Source organism: Marmota marmota, unplaced genomic scaffold (assembly GCF_001458135.2).
Source record: "Marmota marmota marmota unplaced genomic scaffold, marMar, whole genome shotgun sequence".
In the NCBI taxonomy this organism is placed as follows: Eukaryota; Metazoa; Chordata; class Mammalia; order Rodentia; family Sciuridae; genus Marmota; species Marmota marmota.
This window is the reverse complement of record NW_026000016.1, coordinates 19,612,000-19,624,002: the sequence shown is the minus strand read 5'-3', so window position 1 is coordinate 19,624,002 and position 12,003 is coordinate 19,612,000. Positions and strand designations below refer to the sequence as shown.

At 43.5% G+C, this 12,003-nt stretch overlaps 1 protein-coding gene across 1 annotated transcript in view; it reads right to left on the bottom strand.

The window, feature by feature from the left end:
* Kif26b (kinesin family member 26B) overlaps positions 1 to 11,606 on the bottom strand; it is a 488,260-nt gene extending 476,654 nt beyond the window's left edge. Inside the window, exons 1-2 of the mRNA XM_048809263.1 lie at positions 11,016 to 11,606; positions 9,775 to 10,176 (exon numbers count right to left, since the gene is read on the bottom strand). Coding sequence (XP_048665220.1) covers positions 9,775 to 10,176; positions 11,016 to 11,078 — 465 coding nt within the window. The 5' untranslated portion in view covers positions 11,079 to 11,606. The remainder of the gene's footprint in view (positions 1 to 9,774; positions 10,177 to 11,015) is intronic.
* Between the last annotated feature and the right edge of the window lie 397 nt (positions 11,607 to 12,003).

Here is a 12,003-nt window from a genome sequence, read left to right as displayed (position 1 = left end):
TTTTGTGGTTCCCACTGTATTGAACTTCAATTCTAAAAAGTAGAAAAAAATGAATTAAAATAGCCCCTCAGCTGCCACCTAGTCTATGGCACTTAAGATACATTCAGATATACATCTGCTTATCAAAATAACTTGCTCTAGCCTCAGAGCCTTCAGATCTGCAAACCTATATAGCATCATTCAGAATACATCCTCTTTTTATACTACAATTTACAAGAACCCACTCCTTCCATGTCAACTCCAGCTCTCAGAGCTGAGATAAGGGCAGAAAATACTGCTTGGTGGGGGAGGGTATCATCTCTATTTCCAGACTTCTCCACAGGGTCTGGTCGGAATTGATGCAACAGGATCAGCAAACTATAACTGCAAAGAAAACTGTCTGAGAAAGATAAAACTGGATTGGAAGGCAGATAAGCCCAAATTCCTAGTGCTGTTCAGATCTGCATATCACATGCGCAGTCACTGGAGGAAATCTGCTCTCCTTCATTCACCAGAGCCTGAAATGTCAAATGCCATGTCTACAATACTCCCTTTGGGGGGAGGGGGATTCTGAGAGGGGCAGGGCTTCAAGCAGGGATTTGCATTTGTGACAAAGACTCTCAATCCACATTCATGGTAACCCAACTAAAAGGAGTGGCTATTTGCATCAGTGGAGCTCTCTTTAAACTTTCAATGGTGCTACCTATGAATGAATAAGTATGAGATGCTTTATTGACCTGGAGGTGAAGAAACAGCAAAAGAAGGAGCTCTATGGCTCCAGTGTTCTCTGACTCCATTTTTTTCCCCCTCCATTTTGGTGTTAAGCCACTAGCAATTGGGGGGAGTAGGGAAGAAGGAAATGAGAGAGAAGAGAAAGAGTAGGAGGGAAGGAAGGAAGGGGGCTTTCATTAAATTCAATTTTCTTCTTGTGGAAAGTCATTAGAATAATAATAATAGAAAGTGGCGGTTAAATATTATCTCTCAATTTCACCTAATCTTCACAACCACCCTGGTGGGGTCCTTTCATTATTCCACTGGACAGATGGACTAAGGGACTTGCCCAAGGTCACACATGAAGTGATGGAGCCTGGTTTTGCACTAAAGTCTGTGCACCCCAGGTCTTCATAGTCATAAGAACATCAAAAAACGGATCTCTCATAACTTTCAGTGTTCTGACAACTCCAGTACTGACTCACATGTCCTCCTCTCCATCCACTCCTAAACTTACTGTCATTGTCTGTCTTTCTCCAGGATGCTAGAAACTCTTCAAAGATCCCCAAAGACCTTTTTATTTGCCAATTCAGTGGTAGTCTCAGTCCCTGCTTCTTTGATCTCACCAAAGTATCAGACCTCTCACACCGAGCCCCTGAAGCTCAAGATTGCCTCAGTTTGTAAATCACCACTTCTCCTATATATTTTTCTACCTCTTTTTTGGCCTGTACTTCTTGGTCTATCTTCTTGACTCCCTTCAATGTCAATGAGCCCCACAGCTCTATGTTCCACTGGTTATTTTCCCCACACACCCACACCCACAGGGAATCACACCATCCGTGAAGTTATTCTATCACCTTGTTCATGTGGGCATCTCCCAGATCCATGTCTCCATCTCTGAACTCACCCTAAGGCCCCAACTGGATCTTACTGGATCACTCAGCCTCCAGCTCTAGAAAGCCCAAACCAGTTTCATTATCTACAACCATCCTTGAAAACCAGACCTCTAATAACAAAAACTCTCTCCTGCCTCTATTTCCTGTCTGAATAGCTGGCCACACTGGCTTCACATTTGTCCTAGCCAGAAATCTGTGAGAACGCCTCCTCTCCTTCCTACCCTGCATCTCAGGAGCCACCTAACATGGGTTTTCTACTCACTCTTTCAGATCAAGCTGCCACTTCATTTTTGCAGTCAGTTGACACAATTTCACTCAAGCCACTGCAAGGAGTCTCCTAATTGGTCCCTATGACCACCCTTCCAGTCCAATCTCTCTCACAATGAGCACCTCATTTCAGTCCCTTCCTGTACATCCTCTAATAGCTGCCCATTGCCTACAGATAAGTCCAGATTCTTGCCCACAAGACCCTTCAACCTTTCCCTGCCACCTTCCCACCCTGTCATTCATTCAATGCACTATGTCAGTTCCCCTAGTGTACTGAGCATACATAGCCCTCTTGTGCTTCCACCTGCCATTTCCTCTGACTGGAATGTCTAGGCTTCTCCATATTCATATCCTACCCAGCCTTCCAAAGCCAGTTCCAGGCTCCCCTGTCTGCATTTTGATGCAGCCCTGTTGTAGCACTTGATACACTGTTCCAACTCTTACATTCCATGTCTGTCTAATACTAGACTGAGTGGCTCCAAAGCAGGGATTTTAGTCTTTTTCATATTTTGGTTATAATGTGGCACAGTTACAGTAGCAATTGGTACCTAAATGACTGAAATAATCAGTGGCATATGAATATCAAGCAAAACAATAAATAAAATATTAACAAACTGAATCCAGCAGCATTTTTTTTTTAATGCACTGGGACCAAGTAGGATTTATTATGGGAATTCAAGGATGGTTTACTGTTAGGAAATAAAAGATAATAATTTGCAATATTGGGCTGGAGATATAACTCAGTCGGTAGAGTGCTTGCCTTGCATGCACAAGGCCCTGTGTTCAATCCCCAGCACCACAAATAATAATGATAACAATAATAATAACTAATAATAATAATAATTTTCAATATTAATAGATCTAAAGAGAAAATTCACATGATTATCTCCCTAAGTACTGAAAAGATATTTGGAAAACAACACCTATCCTAAATAAAATAGGAATTGATAGATATTTCCTTAACTTGTAAAACTGTAGGTAGATCTCAGACTAAAAGCCAAAATCTTACATTAAGACAGGAAAAAACTATAGACACACTACCATTTAATATCATGTTAGAAATATTAACCAATGTAATAATCAAGATAAAACAGACATACATGCAGCAAAGAGAGTAACAACATCTATATTTGAACATCATTTTTTAAACTCATGAGTATTAATTTTTTAAATGAATATGTTAGTAGAATTTAATAAAGCACTAGGATTATAACTAATATGTAAATCAATATTCCTCATGTATATAAATATCACTTAGAAGAGATAATGGAGGTAAAGACTTCATTCATAATAGTAACAAAAGATAACACCTAAGAAATTTGAGGAGAAATGTGCAAAACCTACATGCGGAAACTCTTAGAAATTGTTGAAAAGTAAAATTGTTGAAAAGAAAGCCATTTCAGGTTCTTGGGAAAGTCTCAGCATCATAAAGATGCCAACTATCTCCCCAGATTAACATGTAAGTGTAACATGGTCCCAACGAAATTTTTTTTCTGGAGTTAGGCAAGTTTATTCTAAAGTTCATAAGGGAAAATGATCAGGAAGAATAACCAAAAACTCCTAGAGAAGTAGGGGATTGTTTGGGTCATAGAGAGCTAGTCCTACCAAACATTAAAAGGTGCTATAAAGTTTCTAAAATGGTATGGAATTGGTGCACAAGGAGACCAACAAATAAACAGAATAGAAAATCCAGTAAAAGATCCAAATATAACTGGAATTTTGTTTTATGATAATGGTGGAATCTGAAATCTCAAAGGGGGAAAGATGGATGTATTAATAAAGGGTTTGGGGACAATGGATACATATTTAGAAAAAGATAAAATTGATCTCTACCTTTGTGATACCTCCAAATAATCTCCCAATGGATCAGAAATCTAAATACTAAAAAGGCCACTCCATATAAGAAAGCAAGCATGGTAAATTCCTATCACACCTAGAAATGGTGGACAGACCCCCTTTTAACCGTGATTCAAAATCCAATTTTCTCAGATGAGTTCCAGATCAGGTCCAAAGGCAAAACAGGATGATAGATACAAACTAATCTGGTATTCTGATAATTATCCCAAGAGTAATTTAGGAATCCTTTTGCACCTATACAAGTAAACTTAAAGATATTTCAGATTGGTGCATATAAGCATGAAAGTTCAATTGAGAAACCAGTCTAAACAATGTTCCTCTGTCATAGTAAGAAAATAGAGAAAGTTTTCAAAAAGGAAAGAAAAGATGCTTATGAAGCTTGTGACTTGAAAGTGGCTTAGTTTTGTATTCCTGAAAAGAGACAGGGGACCCCCACAGACACTGACCAATTTACAATCTTTTCGAAGACAGAACAGCCTAGAAGTCCAGCAGTCCTGCTGATGTGGCACTGAATGTCCAGCTGCAGGGCTCTTCATCTCAGAAGGTCAGGACAGGACCCTCAGGCAGGATTTTCTGTTGGAAAAGGACTGACAACAGCATCTCAGCTGAATGCATTCAGAAACAAGGAAGTTCCCTTCCCACCCCCACCACAAGCCAAGAAAATCTAGTCAATTCAGTCTTGACAGTCTTGCATATTTCCCCCAACCTCTCTGCCCCCCAAAAGTGAAGTTACCATCTGTGAGCCCAGATAATTATAACCTTCTCAGGCAGGGGTCTTGGAATCACTTATACTGTGTTAACAGTGACCCCCCAAAAAAACTTTGGGAGACAAAGCATGCTTAGATTTCTGTTCCTTGTCTAACTTTTTCCTTCTTTTTGTGACCTAAATAACTATCTCAAGCCTCTGGAATTCCAGAGTGAAGAAAAGAAATCATGCTCATCTCTTTGCTATGTGAGATTGTGTGTCTTGGTACAGCACCCAGCACATAAGGACAATAACTGTTAGCCATTCGTAACCATCATTATTACCATCACGTTATTAGCTGATGAATAGCACAAACTGTGATATGATGCCAAACAGCAACTGATGTGGACTAAATTTTAATTGACTTAATCCTTCCAAATGCTAACAAACTACCAGCCTCAGGCACTTAAAAGTCCCATATCTAAGGCAATAATCCTATCTACAGTGAGTGTGGAAGAATTGATTATAGGCCAGGGATTTTTGCAAAGTGAATTAAGTTACTACAAAAACTGACCATGTTGTTTCCACAATTAAAAGTCTAGGAGAATGAAATGTCATTATTCCATAGCTTGCTAAGCCTTAAAGAAGAAATTACAACTCTCATGGCTGTACTGGGAATGTTTTCATAAACTCCTACAATGTTTCAGAAATTCTTTCATGATAAATGCTGCAGGACGTTTTCATTACTGATATTTTCAATTAACTACTCCTCTGTCTACAATACTTCCAAAATGAGAAACTCTAATGAAGCTTTTAGAAAATAACCATGTGTTCTTAGAAGGAGATTTCAACTAGAATTCCTCCATAATTAATGAATACTTAAAATGCAATCTCTACTTTTTCTATTTATAAAGTGTTTATGACGGCTTTGGGGGGACCTTTTACATAGGGTTATTTTCCATACCCCTCTTTTGGAGCCAGCAAAATACAGAAATATGTATTTATATCTCCCCAAGTCTAGACTTCCCTGGGCTCTGGCTATTTAGAGTCCACGTTTGGTGTTTTTAACCCCTAGGACACATTCCTTTCTTTCATCTCTGTGATTCCTGGCTTCCCTTCTCAGGGTGTCTGGCTAATCTTCCTGATATTTCTGGGGCATAAATAGGCTCAGAATATTTGACTGCAAAAGGAACATAGTTCTGGATCTTCTCTATATAAAAGAAGATTTTCTTTTATTGATATAGAAATGAACAGATGCCTGATAACCTTTTGCCAACCTGAAACATTTCTTTGTACTTCATGGAATTTCTTTGGACTGATGTTTTGCAGAACTTACACAGTCCTTTCAAAAGTTCTATCACCCAAAAATAGAATGATCTGAGCTAATTCAAAAATAAGAGACTCATCCCCTGGCCTCTTCTGGCTTGGTGTCTTAACCATTGTCATCTAGAAAGCAGAAAAGACACTCTCACCACTGGACATGAAATAATTTTATATTTACACAATGTAACACTGTAGTGGGTAAAAGGACTGTCCTCACTTAGAAACCCAACACTTAACACATCCATCCACATTCTTTTGTTTTATCTGACCACTACCACTTACCAGCACTAGAAGAGAAATGATATAAACCGAATATGCCCTTTTTACTGACTAGGTAATAAAAGTCAGTCCAAATGTTTTACAATCTGCCAACAGGCACAAATCTCTCCTTACCCAGGTAAGTTGCTATTGGAAAGATGAATTCAGAGAATCATTAAACAGTTATGTGAGCTCACACTTGTCATTTCAACATTGCAGAATCTTGAAATAGCCAACAACAAACTGTCTTATGATCAAATCTTCCTCCATTTTCCATTTCTTTCCAGAAAACTCAAATTCCATCCATAGGAACTCAAATCCATTATCATCCTCCTCTCTGTGCTCTATCCAGATCTGGGTCTCCTATCATCACCATTTCCAGTCTCAGCACCATCACCACCAACCTTGCTACCCAGTAACATCCAAGTCATGTCACCTTCTATTATAAAACCCTGTCATCCATGGGGCCACATAATTCCTAAGAGTGCTCAGAGTAGAGCAGTAACTCTCACATCACCATAGCCAGTCAATAATTTGAGGGACCAACCAGATACCCTGCAGGGACCTTCCATAACCTCATCTTCTCTCCTTACCCAACTGTCCCAAAGATAAAACTAGGGGATCAGGGCTCGCTACCTACAAATGGACAAAGTGTGAGAATTAATATGGCAGTGTGATATTTGGGAAATATACTAATGAAATTAGAACTTGAAAGTTGCTAAATTTTTTAGGAAATAAATTCTATAACATGAATCTAACAAAATCTTTTCTAATTAATAAATATCAACCCGTACAGTTTTCACTGAAGAATAGAAGTGCTTTTTGAGCTTTACCTTGGATAATTCTTATGACATTCTAACAGTTTGAATCTTTTTTTATTAGAAATTTAATGGGAAAGTTAAAAAATAGAGAGGAAAACTGATTTATTCAATGTCACAAAATAAACCAGTGGTGGAGAAAGAACCAAAGCCAAACCCATCCTAAAATAATAGGGTTCCTGGGTATACTATTCTGCCTTTGATGTTTAACTGCTTACCTATGAGACTTGTAATGCTACCTAGTAGAATTTAATACTCTATTCAGGAATATATTCCCCAAATATAGTTAAGCATCTTATGCAAATTACAAAGATGATTTTTACTAATTATCCCTCAAAAACATATCATTATCTTCCAGCCTCTAACTCTCCAGGGTGAATTACTTGCTGGAGTTACAATGACATCTCTTTGTTCTAATGAAACTTAACTCTTTTGGTGCCTGAGGGCTTCAGAGGTCCACAGTTTGCTCATAAATCCTGCCCATGAGGATTTATGGCCCACCATTCATGGTTCCCAGAACATGGCAATTGTTTGATTAAAATGTTATGAATAGCCACAAGAGGTGGCACACGCCTGTAATCCCAGCTGCTGTGGAGGCTGAGGCAGGAGGATCACAAGTTCAAAGCCAGCCTCAGCAAAAGCGAGGTGCTAAGCAACTCAGTGAGACCCCTATCTCTAAATAAAATACAAAATAGGACTGGGGATGTGGCTCAGTGGTGGAGTTGAATCCCCAGTAACCTAAAAAAAAGTTGCGAACATTAAAAGGTATAATGGAAATTGGACCTAATGAGAGAGTAGAAATACTTAAACACACACACACACCTAAAATTATTATTCCTAGAGACATACAAAAGATTGGTAGTTAAAATTGAGGCCCCGTATCTCATTACTAATCCTGAGCTTAACCCAAAGCACCCTCATTCCTGGCTACATCCCTTGTACCTAATGTCATGCTTCACTGAGCTGCTTCACATCTAAAACTCAGGCAACTATGGTTGTGTGTAATAGTCATGTGTGCACTCAGAGTGATCCTGATGACTATCCCTGTGATGGCAGCTCTTCCCTAGATCACTGGAGTCAGTGTAGAGCACTGAGGTTCAGCCCATCCAATGCTGCTTCCGGAGCTATCACCTCGCTCTGACAATATTATCAGTTTCCCAACATCAATAAAGTTGGCAAATATATTGAGCTATCTCTTTTAACACTGAATGACATTTCCAAGAAGATTCATCAAAAACAAAAATCCAGTTTGTCACATGACCTCACAAATCATAATGGATGCATTTAAGTTTCAACGTTTGTTTCTTCTACCTGTAAGTTTTCCTTCCCCTCTTCCATTTTTACGAAAAGAATATGTTTTGATTTACTTTTGCACCTGAAGAGCACTCAAACAACAATACAAAGAATTTATTACAAGAATGGGTTCTCTAGAATATTCTAAAATAATTTGGTAGGCTGCAACTTATTAAGATTGCCAAATATCAGATGCTATATATCTGCAACAACCAAGACCAAGGTTCTTTAAATTTTTATCAGATGGTCTAGTCCCATTATACAACCTCACAGAATCCCACACTCTCTCCTTCCTAGCACTCAACACAAGTGAATAAATAAATTATGAATTGCAACTTGTAGTTAATGTCTGTATCCTCTATTAGAATACAATCTCTATGTAGACAAGGACTGTATGTTTCTGTCATTTTCTCTGCTGTACCTGACACTTTGCTTTGAATGGGAGAGGAAATCAATGAATACTGGCAAATGATCATAAGAGCAAACAAATCTGTGAGTGAAGAAATGGTGTTATATTGGAGGGTCTAGCAATGCAAGGGTGAAATAAGTTTTCAGACTCCCTGGGATTTATTCTTAGAGTGTCCTGGAAGATTTATTAACAACCTATAAAAATGGCAAACTTACAACAATCCATGAGTTAATTATTCTTGAGAAAGGTTATGGATTCAGAAGACCAATTCTGGTGGTGAATTTTCCATATTTTGAATTTTATAACAGTCTGTGGGGATTTGTTTAATTTAACCCTTGTATATAAAAACATCAAAGTGTGTGTTTGGGTAAACAGATGAGGCAAGCAGATGCAGTTATTCCTAAACTCCACTACTCGAAATCACAATATTTCATTTCATGGAAACATAAACCAGAAAATGTCATTGAACGGTGACAGAAACCTCCACAGCAACCCACTGTTTTCTTGATATTTCTCTCTAACCACTGATAAAAACTCTTTGAAGTGGTAGAGTAAATATTATCATTTGATAGTACTTGGACCCAACAGTGCAAATACAATTGCATTGTGTTACACTCTGGGGGCTCCCCTGCAGGTCACACAACGCGGCAGGGTTGCTATGGAAGAACCAATGCGCGTTAGCGCAATAGCAGGCCAGGATGTGGTACTGCTCTTATGAGCTATCCACCTCTTCTTAATCTTCCTCAGATACACACACACACAGAAAAAGTGCTGGCCTTTGAATGTGTTTCTGTTTCTGTAATCCTGGGGAGGAAGAACCACAAATATGCGATGGGAAACGACAACACCCAAATATCAGCTTGCTGTTACTGCTCCCATTGACATTCTTGTAAAGGATCCCATGTGGGGGTGGGGAGAAAGATTTCATAAGCAGTCTGGAGTCCCGAGTGGCGGCACAGCCAGACAAACCACCTGGGGCATCCACCTGGGGCATCCCGGGTGGACTGTGAGGCCTGAAGCTGCGGGTGCGCCAACACACTCGGGAGCTAGTTCCCCTGTCCCATGGGGCCTAGGTAAGGGTCCTCCCCAGGGCCGCCATCTGCGTCCCCTAGGGTGTGAAGCAGCCCCCAGAACCGCCAAGGCCCCTCCGGCGGCGGCGCTGCTCACGTTCTCTATGGGTCGGGCAGCTACGCCCAGCAATCGTTGCCCTGGCCGCTGCCCTCCCGGCACCTCCCCCGCCCTGGGTCGCCCTCCCGGCTGTCCTGTCGCGCCTCTCACCTTGCCCGGGAAGGGCCCCGGGAGGAGCAGCTTGAGAGCCTGCCTCTTCAGCTCCACCAGGCGGGCGTTGCAGTTCTCGCACCAGACGCCGCGGTCCGAGCCGGGGGAGGAGCCGCCGCCGCTGCCAGAGCCCGGGGAGCCGGTGCCGAAGCCCGGCGAGCCGCCCAGGGAGCCCGGCGAGCTGGTGCCGATGCCCGGAGAGGCGGGACCCGGGGATCCGGTGAAGGAGCTCGGGGACGAGGTGCCCGAGCCGGGGGACGGGGTCCCCGACGAGCCCAGCGCCGAGCCTGCGCCCTCGGGGGTAGGCCGGCTCCCAGCGCGCGATTCCTCGTACGCTTTCCTGTACCAGCTCTCAGGGGAGAAGGGAGCCGCGGGCTTGGTGGGCGAGCAGACCTCATTCACCTGCAGGGGGAGACACGCGGGTGTCAGGGGCCGCGAGGCGGCGGACTCCCGCTCTCTGGAGCTGGGCGGGCCTGGGGGCGCCGTTCTGCCCGCCCGCCGGGGTATCCGCATGCCACCGAGCGCCTGGCCGAAAGCCCACGGGCTCCGGTTCCCGGCTGCTGCTAGCCCTGCAGCTAAGTTGCCCTCCTTCTATCTCGTTAATTGTCCTAAGGTGATACCCCGCCTTCCGAGTGACCCCTGCTCCGGTTTCTGGGTGCCTCAGGTCAGGAGAAGGGTTTACTTGAGGGGTTTTCAACGGTTTCTGCAGGGGGTACCCACTGATTCAGCGCCCCGTGCTTTTGGACCTGGCACCCACCCCAGCAAGAACCCAGTTACAAGATCCTAGAAGACCCTATTCTGAGGGCCCTGTGACTTATGGGTTTTTATTCATTCAGGGAACAGCCCACCGGATCCTGCCGGTAAAATGAAAGGATCTCCCGGATCCCGGGAAACGATCCGTGCAACCAAAGGCAGAGATTTCATGGGAAACATTCCTTACGGCTTAACTCTGCCTAGAAGTCCAGGAATACCGCAAAAGTTATGGATCCGGAGAAAAGAAAAGATTAAACCGACTGAAAAAAATCCAAGAGCTAGGCGAGTGTGCGGGTGTCCTCGCAACAGACCCGCCTCCGCGCACGCACAGCGGAGGTGTCCCTGCAGCGGGAGGAGAGCTCGGATCCGCGCGCTGGCCACCGGCTCCTGGGGGTAGCTCTGCCGGAGCCACCAGTTCCCGAGAAAGAAGGACCCCGGCCGAGATGGGTCTGGTAACGCGTCTCGGTGTTGAACCCGTGACAACTTACCCCGTATTTCTTGCCCCGGTTGGAGACCGCAAGCCTCTCTTTATTCCCAGCTACCGAATTCATGGTGGCTTTTCCCGAGGAGAGTCTAAATGTTCCAATAATGTTACATCCAAAAGATCTGCCAACCAGAAGCGTTCCCCAATTGTAAGAGGTTGTCTCTTGGCCCTCAAATCAAGATTTCTTAATTGTGGGTTAGAAAGAATAAAAGCAAATGGACCCCAGAAGTAATTGCACCAATTTGCAGAAAACGTTGGAGTGGCTGGCTTATTCTTCTCTTCAAATAACGCTTTTCCTCATCCTCTTCTGCCTCCTCCAGTCACACGTTCTCTTTTCATGGTCACATCCACATCATTGGCATTTTCCTCAGTCAAGTAAGTCCTCAGTTCTCCACGAGGGAAAAGAGGAATAGGATCGGGACGCACTGCCGCTGCAGGGAAGGTGGGCGAGCCCTCGCGCTGCCTCGCCTGGGTCGGCGCGCGGACCCCGTCTACCGAGCCGGCTGTGGGAACTTGCCTCCTTCACCGAGCTTGCTAACTGAGTTCAAAGAAATTCTCCCAAAATATAAAGATCCAGACTCGGGGAGGAGCCTCGGCGTGTNCCACCCGCCCCTCGCGCAGCGCCCAGAGGCTCAGGAAGCCGGCATACGCCAGGCTCCACACGTGGCTGCTCCGGGGTGTCATTTTTCATTTCTCTGGAGGACATTTCTTCTGGTGAGCCGGCAGGTCTATTTTATTGTGACCTTTAATTAACACCCCGAGAGACACCTCCAGAAGGACCAGCCCAGCGCGGGGATCACGTGAGGTGTAATGGCATCTCCAAGCCCCCAGGAGAGACCGGGTCTAGGGGTAGGCGAGGGAGCAAAGGACTTCTAGGGCTTTCCAGTCGGGGGCTTCGTTCTGAGATATGGGTGAGGCAGGAGGGGACAGGAAGAGAATAATTAGGGGTACTGGAACTCTGGGCAACGTCCCCCACCCCACGTTCCTGGGGA